Source organism: Lycorma delicatula, chromosome 1 (genome assembly GCF_047948215.1).
Source record: "Lycorma delicatula isolate Av1 chromosome 1, ASM4794821v1, whole genome shotgun sequence".
In the NCBI taxonomy this organism is placed as follows: Eukaryota; Metazoa; Arthropoda; class Insecta; order Hemiptera; family Fulgoridae; genus Lycorma; species Lycorma delicatula.
Window position 1 is genome coordinate 401,525,570 of NC_134455.1, and position 23,537 is coordinate 401,549,106.

Below are 23,537 nucleotides of genomic sequence, written 5' to 3' on the forward strand. Positions count from 1 at the left end.
GTTAAATTAATTAAGGAAGGTAACATTCATTTGGTAATTTATTTATCAGAAAAGCGGCCTGATGTTATTGAAAAAATTCTACTTCAGCTTTATAGTGACATCTATGTAGCATTAAGTCCTGAATTTCAGTAAGTTAATTATTTCTAAATTAATCATTATTTACAATGAAACGATGATTAAATAATTAATATCTGTACAGATTATGATTAAAATAATCATAAGTCAATCATTTTTTTTTTTTTTACCAATTATAGTAAAATCTGTTCTTTTAACATTACTATATTTTAAGCTTTAGGAGGGAGTAGATCCAAAGATAATGCTGCAGTCAAGCGTTAGTTTGCAGCTAGTTGTTGGAGTAGCCATGTTTTTTTGATGAGATGATCAGGGAGCTACCACCTTTCTAGTGAAGAAAATATATTTTTGTTGAAGGATATGTAGAAAAATAAGTTAATCTATTCGTAATTTTGCTTAATATCAATAACGCTTTATAAACAAATTCTAGTTTATCTTTGATTGACGCTCTTATGTTAATGGAGTAATGTATCAGTTGCTTTTGGCCATCTTGTATTCAAAATTTTTTGTTTGTTTTTTATGTCTACAAGTATTTATGTTTCATTACATTGAAGAAAGTAAGGGAATTTTTGTGAAATTAAGAGGTGGCTGTTTTTGTCTTCTCCAGGAATACAGCTGAGGGAATATAGTAAATGTTTGAATGATTTCTAGATTAATTTATATTTTTTTAATAGCGTAAGGAAGTAGAGCATTATGCATGCAAGTTAACATGCAGGTAGTGTATCTAATGTGTACAGATTTCCATCTCTAGAGCTATTTTTTAATCAGTTTGTTATATTACAGTCTGAAGTGATTGTAGAGACTTAAATACTAACTGAACTTTAGTATAACATTGATGTTCTTGCTCATTAAATTATATTATAGAAATAATTAGAGACATTTAAAATGGATTTCTTGAATTGTGAAGAAAAATAACTAGTTATCAATAATGTTTTTTCATTAAAATAAAAGAAAAACTGACTAAAAAAAATAACAGTAATGAATAAATAAAATAAGTGTAATCAGAATATCAATTCTACATTTCTATATCATTTCTGTAAGCACATCCTCATCTGAGTGAAAACTTGAACGTAGAAAAATATTATTTAGTACTTACAGAATTATTCCTCACCAAAAACTCATCAGACTGACCCAGAAAATCATGGTATCCAAAATCACAGTTTTCTTTTTCTTTTTTCATGAAATTCTTTATATATTCTTACCACAGTGTTGACAAAATTTAGTGAAGATCAACTGCAATGTGGCTTTTTTCTGTAGTTGGTTTAAAAAAACATTTTTTTTAACTTTTTCCTTGTTTTGTAAAGGTGTAATATTTTCCCAGTAAATTTATATTGTATTAACAGTAAAATTGAAATATTTCTTGAAGCATTAATAAATAAAAAAGCCTGTTTTTGGCATATCTTTGAGCATTCAGCATTTTTTAATCATTTAAAAGATGTTTTCTCTTAGTTAAAAAAAATAAATTATTAAATAGTGCATTACAAATAAAACAAAGATGTAAAAAAAATTTGAGAAAATTAATATGTAAAATTTTTATGAATCAGTAGCGTTAGACTATAAGTTAAGAACTTATTTTTCTGAGGAAAGCTAGGAATAAAACTTTTTTTTTTCCACGATCAAGGAAAAGGAATGAATGAATTTATGATTATTGTAGTATTTATTTTGTCTGCATATTTTGTATGTATTTTATAATTGCATGTATTCTAATATCTGGTTATATTTATTCCCTCTTTTTTGTAAAATTACTATGTTCAACCATAGAATTTTGATAGAAGATTACACACAGATTCAGTTCCTCAGTCAAAAGATTTATGCAAGTTATTTACTTATTTGGAGGAGGGAACCCATGAAGTTCCAAAGAACTAGCTTTAAAATTAATGAGAAGTTAATATATTGAAATGTGTAAAAAAGTCAATTTTTGCGAATTGGTCTTATGATCTGCTGTATATCAATTATCTCTTTGGCTGAGACACTGGCAAAATTAATTAACTGGTATTATCTACCTAGTTTGATATTTCCCTGCATTGAATTTAATTTGTGTGAAGAGTTTTATCCCAGGCAGTAAAGTGGATTGAATAAATGTAACTTCCATTGTAGTATTACTTTGATACCAATAATAAATAATACAGGGTGTCCATAAAGTCTTTTATGATTACAAAAAAAAACTATTACAATTACAGCTGTGCGGTTTATGGCAAAAGAAAGAAAAATTATTTTTTTTTTTTTACCATATCAATAAACGTCTACATGTGCGCGCTTTGTCGCTCGTAGAATGTCCAACTGATAATCAATTCCATGCCATGTGTTGGTCAACATTTCTTCAGTAACAGTAGCAACAGCTTCAGTTATTTTTCATCTCATTGTGTCCAGATCAGGTGTGGGTGTTACATAGACTGTGTTTAATAAAACGCCAGTGGAAAAAGGAGTTAGGTCTGGTGATTGTGGTAGCCAGGGAGTGGGACCTTTGCACCCAATCCATTGCCCCATGAAATGATTCATTCAGAAAATATCAAACTAGTAATCCCCAATATGGTGGTGTGCCATGCTGCTGGAAAACCACACCCTAGGTTGCAATTCAGTTAGTTGAGGTATGGCAAAGTGTTGCAGCATATCCAGGTAAATGTTAGATGTTATTGATTGCTCAATGAAGAAGAAGGGACTAATATTCTCTTGTGCATTAAATCACACCACTCATTCACTTTAGGGGAATTTGATTTTTTCTCTGGTAAAGTATGGGCTTTCTGAGCTTCATATTCTCACATTATGCCTGTCTACTTTACCTGAAGTGTGGAAAGTAGCCTTGTCTGAAAGGCGTATATCGTGCAGGTACTCATTGTAGTTATCAATCCGTTGCAAAATCTCGGTCACAAATGCAGCACTACAAGGGCCGTCATCTGGCTGTAGATGTTGCAATATCTGGACTTTATATCTGTGCAACCTTAGTTTCTTGTGTAAAATTTTGGCACTGTTGACCAGGGAATCACTAGTTCATGAGATGCATGATAGGTAGATTTGAAAGGGCTATGTAGAAATGCTTGCTGCATAACCCCAATCTTCTCTTTATTAACAAATGACCGTCTTGTTCACGGAAGGTTGACATGATAATAACTGAGAAGAGGGTCGCAGGTAATCCAAAATCATAGCAAAATTGCGGTTGATCCAAAAATAATATTTAGTTGAGTAATATGTGTTAAAATGACTAATATTGTACTGCAGTAGTTCAGTATATACATACGTTATTATATTAAGATATTACTGTAAATAATAAAATAGAATATAGTACACTATTATGTACCTGGTAAAAGTAATATCCAGAAGTTTATTCAAAACATGTTAACATATTTCAAGTGGTCACTATCACTAATTCTGTATGTAAATAGATTGTATATACAGTATTCTGTTAACAAGCACTTTTTTTAGAACTACAATAGCTAACGACAACAAAATACAGACATTAAAATAAAAAAAATTAATTATCCATTTTACTCTTTCAGATATTATTTTTAAAATAAGACTCGATTGATTGTTGTCTTAATGTCTGAAATCACTTCCTTTTAATTGAATTTTGTAGTTCGTAACATAATAATATTGCACAATGATTTATCGTCCTATCATATCCACAATACTGTATTATCATATTCATAATTCAAGTAACAAATGAGTGAAGGACTAAAACCTAAGAACTAAATCACAGAACGATGAAAAAATGAAAAATTTTGAACTTTATAATTTTTAAAACTTTATTTTTTCTGGGAGGCATCACAGTTAAACTGCAATGTGGTTAAACTGCTCACGAATAACCAGGAGTTGACTATAGTTGATGAAATATTGTTTTTTCTTGGTTTTTTATTCTATTTAAAAAAAATGTTAAGTTATTTTTCTTTATTCTTGTGATTTCAACTCTACTATGGAAAAAGTGTAATTTTTCACCTATGTACGGCTGAAATATAATGCACAATCACTGTTAAGGAGTCTCTCATAACTCGCAAATGAAAAGAGATAATCAACTGAACAAATTTGGCATAAAACTACCTTTTATTTGCTACAACACTTACATTTATTTTTCCATATAGTCATTTACAGCTACTCACTTTCTGCCAATAGTGAATCATTTTTCTCATTCTGTTAACATTAATGAAGAATACTGTGGTCTTTTGTTGATCCTCACTGTGTCTTTCAGTTCATCAACTATGGTGAAATGAACACCCTTAATATTTCTGTTTAACTGCAGAAAGAAGTGAAAATCACATGATGCCAAATCTGGTGAGTGTGGAATAGGTTCAAATTTCAACTTCACAAGAACTTTGGTGGTTATTCATGATGTGTGTGGCCGAATTGTAAAAGTTGTTTACAATTCTCCTTTCCCTGTTCTTTGTTTTTTCTGTGAGTTTGCATAGTACACAATGCAAACAGATTTTACAGTAATCTGTTTGCGCAGTAATGTGTAGTGCTCATTATTATGGTATGCCTGTCTGAATGGTGACTCGTTCTGTGATGCAATGCCATTTTGATTCAATTCAGCCACCTTCTTTTGGTGTTTCTCATCAGTCACAGAAACTGGATGGCTACTGCGAGGTTCATCCTCAGTATTTGCTTTACCAGCTTCTGATGATGAAATTTTATTGCTGACCTACTCACATTACTTTGAACATCATAAATGGGCTTTTGACGAAAATGAATGTCAGTACTGTTCATTTTTTCCATTCTTGAAAATTGATTCATTGTATCGTGTTTTAGACACATTGACATAGCTGGCTTACTTGACTCCATAACAGTGGTGACTGACAGAAAATGATCCTGTTAGAATTTACATCTGATTCTAATGTCAGTTTTAGTATAGAATTCAAAAGTAGCCTACAGTCTTGCTTGTAAAAAACTGGAAACAAATGAATTTGTTGGTGATTATAAATAAGAGTGAAAACAAAAAGGAGCTGTAGGGCCAAAAGTTTTTTTTTTTTGTAGAAACAATAATTTTACTTAACAATACATTACTGTAATATTATTTTTTAACACCATTTTAGATGTTGGTTAAATACTATTTCATCTTACCCTTTGAAAAACGTTGTGCCATTTTTTTGAATTATTAAAAATGAAAAGTATAAGTTCATTATTAACAATCACATGTTTTTGTTTCTCAAATTTTGAATGCACTTCTCAAATAGATGCTAATCCTGGAGCAACATCGTAAGTCATAACTTGTTGTTTAAATGAAAACTATTTTGAAACTTAGTGTGTTGTAAGTTGTTTATTATAATTTTATGACAGTTTAAGTGCATTTTTTATCTTATCTGTTCTAAATGTAATTCCCTGATTTGATTTTATTTTACTTATTTTTTTATTTATTTTTATATTATATAATATTATTTTATGATTTTGATGTGTAGGTCATCAACCCTAGCAGACATCTAGGTGTCAGTATCTTATTACACCTAAAGTTTTATTCTTGTTTCAGTTCAGTTGATTATTATTAGCAAAATTGATACAAAAGTTAGGCCAAACAATTACTTAGGATTTTTGTTGTTTTTTTTTCATTTTCACTTTCTAACTGAAGATTCTGTGTTACATGTTTATTTAGCACTTAGTTCTCTGATAAAGCACAACAGTTACAAATTTTACACGTGACTATCTTGAGTCATTAAATTACAAACTATTTATAAACTTCATGCCAATGACCTGAAGTTATTGAATCATTTATTATTGGTGCATTTAATGATTGTTTCCCTGTGCGTATTTTTCTGGGCATAAAAGTACCTATACTTTTATGTCAACTTGTGACTGAACTGGAATTAACAAATTGGATTTCAATCTATGTCTTATTGGACTTTAATTTCCAACATTACAGAAGATCTGCAGGTGATAATGCTAACCTCTTTTTGATGAACAGATTAATAATTTTCTAACTTAAAAATGTTACTAATAAGTACCATTATATTTGTGTAACGTTGGTGATGTATAGGAACTAGTTTATTAAATGTAGCTTAGACCATCTACACTTTCCTAACTTTACGTCCTACAGTTTATGAGATGTAATGCCTTAGAACTGTTCCATTTGTTATAAAATCAGTAAGTTATAAGAGATGCTGTTTACAATTTTATTTATGTCCTAGCATTTTATTATTTCTGTTAGTCTTTTCTTTTATATGAATTGTTTTAATTTTGTTACTTGGCAATATATGTATGATGCTGGATATTGCACTGTTACATGTAATTTTTTGCCACTATTTTTTTTTTTGTTTGTGTCATTATTTTGAAATTCTATGTGTATTTATCAGGTTTTTCATTTTATTGCAGATCAAAATTAAGACATAATGCAGCATTTTTACAGTTACCTATAGGTCTTGAAAGTGATCTTAAAGGCATAGTGGATGTAATTCATAGAAAAGCTATATACTTTGAAGGCCCCTTTGGGTAAGCATTTCAATTACTTTTCCATTCAAAAGAGATGCACATATATATTTAGGATTAAATAAATTTAATCTTTACGTAACATATGCTGAAAAATTACTGTCAGTGAAACTCTTTTACATTTCAGTGGAATTGTTTTCAGAATGAAAGTCTGATAAACTTTAATTCTGACATATATATATATACATAGTAAATAAACATGCTTTATTTTGAATAAAGTTATTACTTTGGTAACTTTCACTCATTCTCTTACGTTGGGAGAATTATTAAAAGAGGTAATTGGTAATTACAGCAAAAGAATATCAGAAAATGAATTAAAAAAGTAGATACGCTACTGATGTAAAGTGTGGACAGTGAAGAGATAAGCAGGAGGTCTTGTTCTTTTTGTAGTTGTATAGTAATGAAATTACCATAATTAAGAAGGTGAATGGGAAAAAATATGGAAGCAGTAGATATAGATGGTACACAACCATATGTAGTAAGAGATACGTCAGTGTTGTCACCGGAAATCCATTTTGTGGTTCAACAAGAACTCCATTTTTTCCAATTTGAAACTTGCACAAATTTTTTATTAAGAGCTGAGTACAAAATAAAATCACAAGGTACAAATAATTGTACCTTGTGATTTCTGCAAATTACAATTATCATATAGAAATGATATTCTACAAATTACAAATAAAATACCCTTGGGGGATGTTATCTCCTGGGAAGTTGAGACTAATTAATTACTATTTAATGAAACAGATAGTACCTGTATCAAAACATTAATAACCTTGATTATGTTACTGTGTATGTTCTAATATAAATAAGAAACCAAAAAAAGACATTTAATGTGTTTTAGGGTATCACTATGAGTTTATCCCCATATAAAGGAATGTCACTGCAATTTTTATATATCACTTTTAACTAAGTAGAACACTCTCATGTTACTTTTAATCGTGTAGTATTTTATATAATTAATGATTAAAAATAAATATCCTTAAAGAATGTGAGTTTATTATGTTTTTAAAGATTAGTTAAAAAAAAAAAATTATTAATAATATGAAGTAGATAAAAATGTAGCTTAAAAAACAATAAGTAAATATTAATAATAAAAACTTAGTATATTTAAAAAAAAAAACAAATAAACCTGGGTTAGCTGATGGAAAATGTTCTTAGGCATTTTGTACCATAAAATGCATTCAAAAACATTTTAAATGATAATATTTTGGACTACTTCAATAAAAATAACATTTAAAACATTTTTTTATCCTTTAATTTTTTGTTAACCATTGTAGTTCTAAATAAAATAACAACATGCCTGTATGGTTCTATGACACTGGTCTATTGCTGTAAGTGGTGGTGTAAAAAATAATGGATTGAGTAATATAGAATAGGAATTTATTTTAATGTACATGAAAAACTACATTCATTCAAACAGAATTTGCATCCTTGGTTTCAATATTTTTTAACTTAACTCTTTCATGGAAAATAAAAATTCAAGGAGATCATTTAAAACCCAATAACAATACTTTCCTGCTATTATTTATTTAACAGTTGAGAAAGTAAAAATAGTTCTCATAATATTTCACCTTGGAAGTAAAATCACTGTAAGAGGCAAGTTGTATCATTATACAAGATCTGTAAATAAAGTAATGACACTAGTTTTTTTTGGCAGCCAATGTGGCTACATTGTAAAGTTACTAGTAAACATATAGGGGTTTACCCTTAGGGTAATAACCCTATTGATTTTAAAATGAAAATGAACCAAAACTTTGGTTCACAGGAATCAAAGTTCAGAGTTAAAGTAAAAAAACAGGATTTTTGAGTAAATTTTCAGGGTTTTTCGTTTTACTGGCTGCAATTTTTAACCTATTTTGATGAAACTTAATAGGATGATGTAAACATAGTAAAAATAGAACCCTATTGATTTTCAAGTGAATTTGTTTGCAGGAACCAGAGTTAGAGGGAAAAAACTGAATTTTTTAATTTGTTTTCAAAGTTTTCATGTGGTAATTTGAAGGGTGACAGGTTAGAAATACAAGATTAGATTTTTGTGAGCATCAGTAGGTTCGAGCTGATTTCACAATGGTCCCAAAACATCATGTTTGTAGCCCAAATCAAATTTTTGAGAGCCTGCCATGTGCGAGCTAATTTTGTTAAAAAAAGTTTTAACAAATAAAATTGAATTTTGCAATAATTCAGAATGCGATCTGGTATGAAGAAAAGGGACTGGTGTCCAAAAAATCAGTTTTGAAGTTTTAATAATGTTGGGTCAACTTGAACCTTTTTTTTTGTGAACATGGCTTCAAAACGATGCAAACTATAGGCAAAAATATCAAAGTGGGTTGTTGGCAAGTAGCAATGTTAAGCGATTGATACATTCACAACTTAACAACTTTGTGAAAAGGAGGAAGAAAAAAACACAAATATACAAGTATAATAATACATTTTATGGAACAGTACACGTTACCTTACAGTATTATAAAAGAACACATGATACTAACATAACATGAAATATAATATGACACGAAAAGCTAGCTAAAACACCCAAAGTAATATTATTTTCATAAATCATTACAGCAGTGCGACATACTTTTTTTCTTAAAACCAGAAATCTGCCTTTTGATGCACTTACTGTGACAGTTGTTTCTTTTTTGAAGAAATATGCTTCAAATAGGTTTGGGGTACAAATGTCAACTAGGTTTAATATTTTTCACATGGTATAAATAAATATGTCAAACATTCATTTGACACCATAGAAAACAATAGGGAGCAGTAGTTGTAATTATGTATAACCGTGTAGTTACCAGATCGAATGAATAAATAAATTACCACAGTTTATTTTTGTTGGGAAGTACAGTTTGACAAAAGAACATTTTTCTCAAAATATGAATCCTCAATGTATTTAAGAAATGACATCTTCATTTTATCTAAACTTGTTTTACATTCATGCCACATCAACAGTTATCAAGTGATTTGTTATAAAGTTACAAGAAGAGTGTTTCATTTTAAAATACAAAATTTGTATTTATATAAAAGATACTACATTTAATGTATATGTTTACATTTAGTAATAGTAATATTACTTTAAAAGAATGAAGTCTATGAGCTGAATGTCTTCTCCAGTTCTTTCAATTCCATGAAGTTGAGTTCTTAAGCTTGTTTTTTGAGAATTGTGTATAATCTAATAACCGTTCTTCCCAAAATAGTGCCTGTACTTATCCTGTCACCTGGTTAGTCCTTTCTTTCCATAACAGCAGTTTTCCGTCTAAATCTCTGGTATAATCTTGGCTTTATTTTCTTAAAATTTTCAATTATATTTGTACATGTTACATTACTAGACTTCCCATACATCCGGGATTAGCCCAGACAGTCGTGGTTTTTTAGTGCTGCCTGGGGTAATGTGCAGGGTTACAAAAATGTCTGGGGTTTGAGAATTTTATGACTGGCAAGGATTTTTTTTAATCTTAGACGTTCATGTTTGACATTGTGTGTTTTTGAACATTCTCATATGGCCATGCATCTCTCAGCTGACCTTGGAGCCTGATTTTGAAGGAGGTATAGCTACCAGTCTCTCTACAACTTTTTACGTAATCATTTGCTAACAACCTTGACAATGTGTTTATGTTGTTTTCATGTGTGAAGTAACTCGTTTACACATTTTTGGCCATTTTATCTCTATTTATTTTTTTGTTTCATCATTTAGCAACGGGCAAAAGAAAATGTGTGTTTAATGTTAATCTGCAACAGGAATACAAATTTTTGAAATTGTGTAATGACAGTAACAATGTATGTGTTTATTGTACACTATGTAATGGAGAATTTTCTGTTACACATAAAGTTAAGTGTGATATTGAAGACCATGTGAAAACAGCTAAACATAGAAGTGCTATTATTAATGCTACTACTTCAGCAAATATAAGAGATTTTTTTAAAGCCAAAGATGGCAATAACAATAACAGTGGGTGTGCTGCTAAAGAAGCTACATTTTCATGCTACACTGCTAGACATGAACTCATTTTCAAAACATCAGATTGCACATCTAAAATGGTTAAAAGGTTATAAGACCAAAAATTTTCATCAGCTAGAACCAAAACTGAAGCAATTAATGTTATTTCACCATTTATATTTGATAATGTGTTGTGCATTCTCTGGAAAACATTAATTATGTAACAGTAACAATGGGTAGCTTAAGCAGAAGTGAAGTAAATCTTGTTCCGATTGTTGTAAGATATTTCAGTCTGAAGGAGTTCAAGCTAAACTTTTAAATTTTGATGAAGTGTCAGGTGAAATTGCTTAAATTTTGACTTAGTATCTTTTGCAGTGTATGAAAAAATACAAACTTAAAGAAAAGTTGGTTTGTTATACTGCTGATAACACTAACAGTAATTTTGGTGGTGTGAAGAGAAAGGGGAATGAAAATGTGTTCAGAAAAGTTTAAAGTGGTTTAGATAGACCTACTTTAGGAACTGGTTGTTCAGCTCGCGTTGTATACAATTCAGTACAAACAGCATGATATTCTCTATCCTTGTACATAGAAGTTATTGTTATAAAGATTTATAAATATTTTCACATATATACAGAGAGAGTAACGAAATGTAAAAGAGTTCTGTGAATTTGTGGAAACAGATTCAAAAAAGTATTATCTCATAGCAACGCAAGGTTCCTTAGTTTGTTAACTGCACTAGAAAGAATTGTTTTCATTTTTGATGGCCTAAAATCATACTTCATATATTGTGACTAATGCCCAAAATTATTTGATTTTTTTGAAAATCTAGAAAATGAACTGTATTTGAAATTTTTATATGGTACTCTACAGTTATTTAATAATGTAGTTCTTTAATTGGAAGCTAATTCTATCACAACAACAGAAGCATTTAATACATAGTCTGAATTAATTTGTCAACTTTAGGAAAGAAAAACCCACAAATTTATACCGTCTTCTGCCAGAGAATTGCTGTGCACCATAAAAAAAATAATGATGTTGAGGAACAAAAATTCTTCTCAAGCATAGACAATTTTTATAATTCTAGTATTCAATACGTAGAGTTTTGGAGAACCAGTTTGGATAAAATTAGTAAGTTTCAGTGGTTAAATTTACGAACTGAAATTGCCTGGTCTGATTTAGAAGAGAGTGCACAAGTTGTTAATGAAATTTCATGGTATTCTTGATCTAGTTGATGAACGTACATTGTTACACCGAGTAATTCAAAACCAAAGGGTAGGTTGTGGTTCAAGTTCTGAAAAAGTACCGTATACTATTGAAGAGAAGTAGAAAGCAATTTTTAAGGTGTTTCAAAAGACTGATATTTCATGTTGCAATATTTCTAAAATGGTTGAGTTTGTGATATCTTTGCGTGGGACATCTGTTGCAGTTGATAGAGTTATTTCAATTACGGGGGACATTTAGTCTGCAGAAAGGGGTAGACTTTCAATATCTACTGTTATAAAAACATTTGCTAAATGTTAAAATTAATTCAGAACGTTCTTGTGAATTTTATGATGTGATTAAAACAAACAAACCATTTCTGAAAAAAGTCATGTCTAGTGAAAAATACAACTGAATAAATAAAGTCGAACAAGCTTCAATTCCAAATTTCATGATTGTTAGCACTTTCTGTGAGATATTATGGAAAACAGAACCAGGGGATTTGAATATCTGTAACCTAGAAGGGGGACAAACCTACAATAATAAAACTCCATATTATTGATATTATATGTTATTGATAAATTGTTTTTTTGTTTGTCTTCTTGCCTTCTGTCCAGCTTCCAGAAGTTTATGGTGTACACGTTGAACTACTAACATCAAAACCAGTTTTGCCTATAAATCTCTTTTAAGGTTTGAGCTTGTTTTTCTTGGAATTAATTTTACTATTTCTTATTAGGATTTCAACAGTTCTTGGAGTAGTTTTCTGTTTGCGTCCATATTTTCTCAAATTTTTGGAGATGATCCAGATTCTTTGAATGTTGTCAGAATTCTTGATTTGCTTTCTTCAACTGCAGAAGCAATATCTCTCACTGTCATAGAAGTGTGATTTTTAAGAGCAATAATTTTTGCATGCTTCCTTGGAATCCATTTTTAAACACACGAAAACAACACATGTTACACAAAGAGACCACGTACCACACACAAAGGCTCACAACTAAAGTGACTACTTCCACTTTAAAACCATTCAAACTGCTTTCTTATTGTCAAGGTTGAACAGTCACATCACATAAAGGCGATTAAACCAGTTTAAGTCGGTTTCAGACAATTGGTAATCACATAATAATTTAGAGAAAAAAAATAGCTTGCCTCAATTAATTTGCACAGTATAGTATATATCAATTTACAGCTCTCTTAGTTGTAATTAAATGTATCTTCTAGACTTGGAAAAAAGAAATTAGTTTTGAATGTATATCTACAAGTAATGACTCGCACATCAAAATTTACTTCATGAAATCACACCAAAACTTTTAATGTTTCTCCACTATTGAACATTGTCTAGTTGTGTTCATTTTCTGTGGGTATTTTTAAAAGCATTGTAGTCTTCAAATTATCCACTACTGACTTCATAAGTTGTGAGATAAAAAGAGATTTAGAGGGACATGAGGTAATTTTTTGATGCTAGCAAAAGATTTTTATATTAAAAAATTAGTCCTAAAAATCCATGTTACAAAACAACACAGATTGATAAGATACTGTATTCTACTTGTTTACTATATATATATAAAGAATGCTGAATTTAGTTGCCTAAATTTAATTTTTTTTCTTGTTAATACAAAATTTTAGTTAAGTAATTATACTTTTATTACAGATTGCTGGTACTTTAAATATTTTGCAATAAATTTTCATTGATATGTAATAACATAGCCTATATTATACATATTATTATCAGAAAATGTGAAGAAAAATGGAAATTCAAAAAGAAAAGAATCTTGAATCATGGGATTATTTTGTTCCAGTTCCCTGTAAGCATATTTTTTCTTGGTTTCTAATTAAGTTAAGTTGTAAGTTGTGTTACAGTAGAGTAAATCATGATTTGATGGTGATTTTCAACATTTTTTAATTTAGTTGATATGCTAGTTTATAATTTATTAGCTCACTTATGAGGCAAGAGTTAATCTTGTACAATTTCAGGCAGATCTCACCATAATATTGTACCTGATTCATCTAGAACTACTAAATAATCACTAAAATACCTTTCAATTACAATTTAAACATGAATGTGCATACTCTTAATCTCATAAATCATGCAATGGAACCAAAACTTTCTTTGTGTTTGCATATAGAAAGATGTGTGTATGTGTTTTTATGTAGGCATGCATGTACACACACAACACATATATCTGCATTAGGCATATCTATGTTTATTTTTAGATTTATAAAACCCACATTTTGGATTAGAATAAAAATATGTTTTCAGTAGAGATGTTTGAGTTTTGATTTAAATTTACATAGAAGTAAATCCTTTAGCATTCTGTGAGATTAATTGATGTCACTGTGACATATTGGAATGATTTTGATGCAGTGCTGCCATCAAATGGGCTTGAGCTCATGTGACAATATTTCTCTCGGCTATGTTGAGAGGTAAGCATGTTGGTGTGAGTGTATTTTAATACATGAATTAGTCTGACATTATTTGTGAATATTAAGAGGCATTCATATAACCTAATGTACCAATTTACTACTAGTGGTATAAGTACATAACTAATAGAGTAGGTTATCAATTGCAATAACCACAAGAAATTTGGGGAGAACATATTAAAGGGAAATTATTAATAATATTTGTAATTTTTATTAGCAAACTATGGTTATAATCTACTCTCTTTTTACATGAATGAGCAGTGAAGTAGTTGTTTTGTAAATTATTTATTTTTTGTTTGTTTTAGGTTTATCAAGAACCAAATATATTTTATTAATAGTACTTTTGTCAGTAGGTTGTTTTATAATTTCAATTGATGGTCAGTTTGTATTTGATGATTCAGAAGCTATCGTTAATAACAAAGATGTTAAATTAACAACACCCATTGGAGAGTTGTTTTATAATGATTTTTGGGGTACACGTATGAATCATAGTCAGAGTCATAAATCATATAGGCCTATTACAATATTATCATTCAGGTTGGTAATTTTTTTTTCTGTATTTGTGTTTATATGTGTATGTGTTTTTTTATTTCAGAAGTTACAGTTGTTATTTTAAAGCTTCAGTATATATTTATAAAAGTATAAATGAAAAAGAGGAGGATCTGTAGGTCAGTCGGTTCTATCTTAAAAATGGACAAAATGATAGTAACAAAAATTATAGCATACTGAAGAGTGTGTTTTCTTGGCTTAAAAGATTTGATGGAATGACATTTGATGTCATTCCTATATTTCTTTTACAGAGGCAGGATCATTTCCACATGTGTTCATACAGTGTGTAGGTAATATGACAAAGGAGGAAGTAGACAAAAAAGAGTGTTTTCATTGGGAATAGGTATCTTAGTTTATGAGTGACAAAAAGAATAGTAAAAGATAATTTTCCTTATAACATTTGTACATGGGATTTCCTACTCAAATCAGAGCCCAAATGAAAGTCAGCAACTTAACCTGTTTCCATCCATTGCTCTCATTTCTCTTTAAGTTAAAAATAAAATCTTGAGTCTTTTTCTCATTTAATAGAAAATAACTCATAATCACTGTCTGACCTTGTGAAATGAAATGATGTTTGTGCTAATTCAACAAATTTGTGTGATACACAATCGCATGTAATAAAACTTATATCACCACATACAGTGCAAAATCACATAGAATAAATGACGGAGAATCATTTAATAGGATAATAAAAAGAAAGGAATCTATGTGCTACTCCACATTTTATAACCAGCAGAGAGAGCAAAGTGGGTGTCAATAAAGAATACTGTCTTGTTTTCTGTCGCTTTGAGTAGATATACAAAAGTATTTACCAATATTCTAATAATTTAGTCAATAAATATCTGTCAAATGTTTTGTCAAATCATATAATGTCCAAAAAGTATAACTCTTATCTTCAGTTGCATCTAAAGTAGATTTAATTACATGTAATAAACCCATATCAGTAGATTTACTGGGAATATTACCAAGCCGGTTAAGTGAAGAAATTTCCAATCATTTAGGAAACTGAAAACTTGATCGTACATGGTACTATCTATTACCTTGGAAAATATGGACATCAAATTTATTAACCTATGAACTCCCAGTCAACTGTGTTTCCCCATTTAAGAATTGGTATTAATTTCTAAATCCTTAGAATTTCAGAAAATATAGCACTATTGAAAATTTTATTGATTAATATGCTTAGAGATTCAACAGTTACTGGTTGCATATTTTTAATGTAATAATTGGGGATAAAATACATGTTACAACTCTTAAATTAGAAATTGTATTAACAGTATTTTACATATCTTTAATGAGGATGGGTTTCTACAAAAAATAAGTAGTAGTAGTAGTAGGAGCAGAAACAGTAATAATAACCTTTCTGCCTTGTGCATTTTACCATTAAAAAAAAATTAGTAACATCACTAAATTATTTTACTGGCCTGTTTTACTACTAAAAATATTAATATTTTGTTTATCATTATCAGTGAAAAACTTGTTGAATAAATCTGTTGACATCATCAATTTTTACTGCCTTGGAAGTGACAAGACACACTTGTACTGAAATACTTTAATTAATCTGTTTCTACTTTTTTGTCGCTCAGAAAATTGGTTTAGATTTTCCAACTAAGAGCATTTGTACTCCCAAAGTCATCTAATTCCCCCATTGATTTTTCTGCTCTCTTGACAAGCCTAAGAAAAGATGATTAATAGGTGCAAGTTGGATTATTTCTGAGGAAGAATTTGTTTCAGTATTACCATATTTTGTCAGTGATAATGAAATTTCAGATTATTTAGTAGGTGATATTGATGCAGATGTTGATTATATATAATCAGATGCTGAATCGTCATCATCTAACCAAGTAAGTAAAAAAAAAAGGGAATTAATTTGTAGCTTGCCCACTGGGTTGGTGTAGTGGTTAACTTGTCACAAATCAGTTTGTTTATCAGCTGATTTTTGAAGTTGAAGGTTCTGAGATTCAAATCCTAGTAAAAGTTAGTTGCTTTTATACTGATTTGAATACTAGACAGTGGATACCGGTGTACTTTGATGGTTGGAATTTTATTAACCGTGACATACATATCCTCATCTCATTGGGCTGTTTGGGGGGTTGCTTATTGTTCACTAGTTGAACATATTGCAATGTACACGTTAGGAAAAATAAAAATAATAAAACTTCTGAGGCTTTCATATGTTTGCGTTAGAAATTTTGTACATTTCCTTTGTTATAAAACATTTATATGAAATTATATTTTGTATAAACACAATAATATTACAATTTTTAAAATCATTTTCTTTAGATATAACCTAAACATTTATGTTAGGATATTTTTTTCCCTTTTTAAATTTTTGTTTGCGATTGCCAAATTGGTTTTACTGTAACTTGTCAAAAAAAATCTAATGTGGACACTACATGACTTCCTTGTATGCCTATTAAATTACATATATACATTTTTTGCTGCACTTCATTTGAAAGTGAGATACGATCCTCCAATTAAGGAGATACGATCTCCTTAATTTTCTAATTAAGTGGACAGTTACACAATTGCTGAAATATTAGTTTTTATTTACATAAAATATTTATACAGTTATTAATTCAACAATGTTAAATGAAATATTAGGATATAGTAAAAATCACTTTATTACTTGTATTACTTGTAATCCCTATTAAATTACATTACACATTTTTAAAAGCACATAAAATTTTATTTCACTAACTACTTCTGACTTTTTCAATTTTTTTTTATTATTGAATTATTATTTATTGTAAATTTTTTTTACAATCGCAGGTTAATAATTAATTATTAAATCAATTTATTTAAATTAAAAAAAAGAATTTAAAAAAATTAATATAAAAAAAGTTTAAAAAACAAAAGATGAAGTCTGATTTGAACCAATGTGCCTTAAAAAAAAAAAAAAAAAAAAAAAAAAAAAGTTTAAAAAACAAAAGATGAAGTCTGATTTGAACCAATGTGCCTTCCCTTTAAGATCCAAATATTTCATTAATTAAAATTTTAATTTTGATTGCAATCAGAAAGGGAGATGAACAACTAGATGTTATAACAGTGCTAAATCCAAAATTTCAACATCCTTCGGATAGTTATTTTTGAGTTATGCGAGATACAAACGCACACGCTTACATATGTACGTACAGACGTCATGCTGAAACTAGTCAAAATGGATTCATGGATGGTCAAAACGAGTATTTCGATTGAAATATGAGAATCGAAATGTTTCACAATCACAATACTTTCTTTACATCGTACAAGGAAGTAAAAATTAAGTTGATAATTTTTTTAAAATGCTTTTTTTTAATCTTGAGTTCAGATTCAGCAATTATTCTGTTACAATTAAGGCTATACAAAATTGAAATTCATGGCTATAGTAAAGGAAAAGTGTACATGTGTACATTAACGAGGTATTAACGAGGTGAGAAAACTGGACAAAGAAGTGTGATTTCATTCAAACTGAATAAAAAATGAACATTGTACATCAGTAGACTAAAATTTCAATTACTGTTATTGATTATAATCTTAGAAATAAATAATTGCGGGTATTTGTGTAACTTCTAACTACATATTAACAGTGTCTGGTTAATGCAGTTTCAGTGTTTTCAAGCAGAACATTGAACTGATTGAATAAACATTTATGCATTTCCTAAAATTATGGAAATGTTCTATTATCATAACAAACTTAGTTACAATTAGTTTCCTTAGTCTGGCAAGACAAATTAATTGTATGCTATTTGGATGTAGTTAAATGCACCAGTGAATGTTTTAATATGAGTTTTTGATAGTGTAAGCTAGCTTCTTTACCCACAGTTTTTTTGTACTAATGAATGGTATTTTATTTTATTATTTTAAATTCGTAACTTATATAGGATTTAGTTTTAAGGAATCATATTAGTAAATAATTAATATATTTATAGATAAATTAAAAAGAAAAATAAATAAATAAATAAAATCTTAATTTTTTATGCACAATAATATTCAATCCTCTTCATGAACACATCAGGCAACCATTTTTTTAAATTTCATTTGTTGCATTGTCAAGTAAATGGTTAAAAATGTATGAAGGTATATTAGTATATAACAAAATATTGGGTTGACTAAACCCTTGTGCTGAATCTATAAATAATTTATTTAATGCTGTTTGAATTTTTTTAGAAAATATATCAATTATTTAAAAAATTTACTTAAATAACTCATATTCTAATATAATCCTTTTTAATTTCCTTTATTCCTCTGTTACTCTTGAAAAAATGATCACTGAATTTTTTGCTTGTTCTTTCACCATTTTGAAATATGAAATTAATGTATCTTGTATTTTTAATCAGAAGCTGTATTTTTATCTGATTGTATTTTCTATATTTATTTCAGGTTCAACACGTGGTTAAACAATGGAATATTGTCCCCCTATCAATTTAGATTACTTAATATTTTATTACATTGTATTGTTTGTTTATTGTCAAAAAACGTTTTTGAATTATTAATGGGTGGTAATTGTTGCAAAGCAGCAAATTTATGTGATATAATATTTAGCATTCATCCTATACACACCGAAGCAGTAAGTAATTTATTTATTAATTAAATATCTCCCTTCTTTAATAATTTTTATTGATTACCAGTATTGATGCTCTCTATCTTCTTTCTTTGCTTTTATATATTACCAACAACATTTCTTTGCATTAGATAATTATATAAGATATTGTAGAAACAAGGACTTCCAATGGTCAGTTAGTTTTTATTATTTTTATAAAACATTTACCTTTCCATAAGTGGTGAAATTTTTGGCCTTTGTTTTCAAAACAGCTCTATTCTTTTAGTAATGCTTGAAAACATTATATCTTGTAGCTGGATACTGCTGTCAAACCTCAAATTGTTGATTGATCTGAATGCACAACTGTTTTTGATGTTACATAAGAAGTAAAAGTCAGATGCTTAAATTTTGGAGGATAGTCTCCTCTTATAGGATATATTTCCTCTTAAATCTGCACTTCTGTTAATAAGCCAGTGGATTTGTAACACTGATTTATATATAGGTTTAAAGTAAAAATATATTCCTTAACTAAAAGAATGTATTTAACAAACATTTAATGTGGAGTAACTTTTTAATTTTACTTTATATACAGACAATTACTAAAATTACACACACACTACTCTATATATATGTAATATATTTTCTTAGGTTCACAACCAGATGGGGTTAGAGTTAAGGTTTTAAAAATACTATGTTAATACAGTATGATAAACAATATTGTTTGGCTTATTAATTAATAAAGAGTTTTAAAAACATATGAACATGTTGAAAACATTTTACCATCAATTAACTATTTAATCATTAAATTTGTCTTTTCTTGTTCTATTTCTTGCTGTTAGCCATTTAAAATTATTCTGTTTGCTATATTACAGTATAAATCCTCTAGGTTGTTATTCATTGTTCTCTTGTATTAAAAATATAATAGTTGATTACTCGATTAGGTAGTAGATGAGTTAAACTTTTGATAGGTCATTCGGGGTAGAGGTCAGCTAACGTAGTGGTTTCTAGACCAGTTGGTTTCATGTTTGATTTCTGCCAATAGTCTGACACTTTTGTGAATGATCCTTTTTTTGAATCGTGGATAATATTGAATGGAATTGCCTTCTTCCTATTGTGGTGAAAGCATCACTGTGATTCTTATTACAATACAAATTCCAAATCTTTAAAGTTTGAGTAGATAAATCTATACAGAGAGCATTTCTAAAGTTATGTAAGTATGAAATTCTCTGTGACTTAAGTTTTGCAATATATTTTATAATTAAAGTTCAATTTTAGTAATTATTTTATGGTTTGTTATAATGGTGATACATTATAAAAGTTTCTCAAATAAAAATATGTTCTTTGGAAATGGTTGTAGTATATACTAACTTGTATTCTAACACCGACTAATATGTGTATTTATTACACAATAACTGTATGAAATTCATTTCATTATTTTAGACTAAAACATCATATAAAAGTAATCTGTTATTTTATGACCAACAACTACTTATCAATTTTCAACTAACCATTGAAGCTTAATTTTATTCTTTTTAGGAATGTTTAATTATTTAATATCACAGCACGTTAACTTCATGTAATGCATTTTTAAAGTACTCTATTTATATATGCCGATTTAGTAACCAAACTAAATTAATGTTGAATAGTTTAATGTTTTTCTTGTATTAGATTCCTAGGATTGGACTTTAATCTACTTACACTAGCTTTTATAGAAAAGTTTGTGATATATTAGCAGGTGAAGGGGATGGAAACTTTTATCATTATTGAGGATTATGATTACTATGTACAGTAAACACTATAAAAATAAAAGTATTACCAGCCTAAGCTGAATAAAAAGTTATTAGATTTGCTTACAAGTATTTTGTTAAATTTCATTGTTGAATTTCTCAAAAATGTTTTTTATGAATTTTAATGGAATTATAATTTTTATTGGAATGTGAACGTAACAACAGAACATATAAAAATAAAAATTGTGAACAGTTATTTCTTCAGGATTAACTTTGATGTATTCAAGGTTCAGTTTAAATATAATAAATTGTGATAATTGTCACTTTTTTGAAATAGTAAAGTGTACTATTATATCCTAATTAATTTTATTTAATATTATTTCTTGTATGTTTCAGGGTATTTGTTTCATCTATGATGTGTGGATTGTTAACAAATTAAACGTAGTTAATATATATTATCATTTTTTAGTAAAAATAATTTTACATTACGTAATGAAAGATTAAGTGTTGATCATAAAAGAGTGACAATAAACAGATTTTTATGCAGTAGAAATAATCCCAAAAATGAATGCAGTGGTGTTAAAAATGCAAATAATGACTACAGATTAAATAAGAACAATTTATTTATTATTTATATGTTAATTTTACGTTTCATTATAATATTGACTACTGGTCTATTACTTTTTTATGTAAGATGGAAAATAATGGCCGGTTCACCACCAACATTTCAGAAATTTGATAATCTTGCAGCTTTTGCTGATAGTTTTATCATTAGGGTTAGTAATTTAATTTATTTTTTTAAATTTCCCACTCTTTATTTTTTAAATATGTGAATTTTGAAAATTGATTATTAATTTATATGAGGCTTAAGCAATATCGTGTTTTTACCAGAAACTGACAAGAGGTGCTTGATGGTCCTAAAAAGGACCATTTAGTAGCTCAGCAGCTAGGATGGTCTTCATTGTGGTTGTCATTCATCTTAATAGATTGGCTCTGAAAACAGGTGTTTGATTTGAGAGCTCCTGGAGTTGATAACAGTGATGGCTGGGCCAACTCAGGAATCTAAACTCCAAAGTAGTTCTCAAAAGTTAATTTGTTAATGTAGTAGAACAGTGTTTCTCAACCTTTCAGTATTTGCGACCCAATTTTCAATCATAATTTTCATTGTGTTCCCCCCTCTCATATAATAACAATGTATACAATAATAATATTTTGATGTTAAAGCTACACTACAATCTTAATTACAAACCTTACAAATTAGTTAGAAAAAATAAATGTATTGATATTTTGCAACACCAATCTGCTGCATTGACAAAATCAGACTCGATGCCTCTCTATTGCTCTCTGTCTTACATCCACCATATCAAACATTTTCACAGATTTGCGAGAAGTTCCAATTTGTCTCAAACATTCGGGAACATCTACGTGACATTCTGCGCAAATGTGTATAAATGCTGCTGCACCTCGTTCAATTCCAGCCAGTCTCAGCCAACTCAATCCTTCTAGTGCTATCAAATCTATCATGAATGTGCATATTGTAATTTGTGTGTTAATTGCAATTCACAGTATTAAATATTCACAGCAGTGGATTTATACAGAATCATGGATAAATTTTTGAGTGGGTGTAAGCGAGCAGTAGATGATAGTGAAGCATTAAGAAGTGCACAGACAAGCGTGTTTCCAAAAATAAAATCAAGAAACTAGTCTCAAGAATACTTAAATTTTCGATTTACCAGTATTGAAGTAAATGAAGAAGAAAGGTCCCTGTGTCATTTGCTCAAAAATTTTGGTAGCAACTTAATAAACCTAATAAACTTAAACAATATTTGAAAATGCTTCATAGTGTGTATGTTAACAAACGTCGAGAATTCTTTGAACTAAAATTAAAATCATATGAAAAGCAAACATAATTTAAAAAAAAAATGATAAAGCCTGTGAATGAAAACTTTTACTTGTCTCTTACATTCTTATAAAATAGCCAGATGTAAAAAGCCTCGCACTATTGATGAAGAGCTTATTTTGCCAGCTGCAATTGAGGTTGTAGAAACTATGTTTGAAGATAATTTAGCCAAACAATTGCAACCCATACCTCTATCAAATGATACTGTTGCCCGTCAAATTAGTGATATAGCTGAAGATGTACAGCATTAGCTTTTTGGGAAGTTGCATGACAAATTGTTTTCAATTCAGTTTGATGAGGCAACAGATAGCAATAAAGATGCTCATTTCATTGCCTATGTTTGATTTTGTGATGGTATGTCAGCAGTAGACGAAGTAAATTTCTGCAAACCAATATAACTCAAAGCAACAACACTCGCATTATTAGCTATCTTAAATGACCTTATAAACAAGCCAAACATAGATTGAAAAAATTGCGTCGGAATATGTACCAATGGTGCTTGTTCAATATCTGATAGATTCCAAGCAATTGTGCAATCGCACAAAAAATTACAAGCAATTGTGAAACAAAAAGCTCCACAGTGTGTCTGGACACATTTCATGATCCAGAGAGAAGCTCTGGCTTCCAAAGAAATGAGTCCTGGTCTGAATATTGTGCTAACAATCGTTGTAACTTAATAAATTATATAAAAATGAGACCCGTAAAATCAAGAATTTTTTCTCCACTTTTTAAAGAGATGTGTGCAGTATATTCAGTGTTACTATTTTATTGCGAGGCAAGATGGTTATCACCTGGGAAATTTTTACGTGTTTA

General features: G+C 29.0%; 1 protein-coding gene across 1 annotated transcript; it reads left to right on the forward strand.

The window, feature by feature from the left end:
• On the forward strand, positions 1-21,417 carry LOC142317421 (protein O-mannosyl-transferase TMTC4-like). Its single transcript, XM_075353976.1, has 6 exons — positions 1-128; positions 6,364-6,480; positions 13,257-13,410; positions 14,332-14,563; positions 18,938-19,124; positions 21,221-21,417. The coding sequence occupies exons 3-6, from the start codon at positions 13,353-13,355 to the stop codon at positions 21,326-21,328; spliced, it is 585 nt and encodes a 194-aa protein (XP_075210091.1). The 5' UTR covers positions 1-128; positions 6,364-6,480; positions 13,257-13,352; the 3' UTR covers positions 21,329-21,417.
• The last annotated feature ends 2,120 nt before the right edge of the window (positions 21,418-23,537 follow it).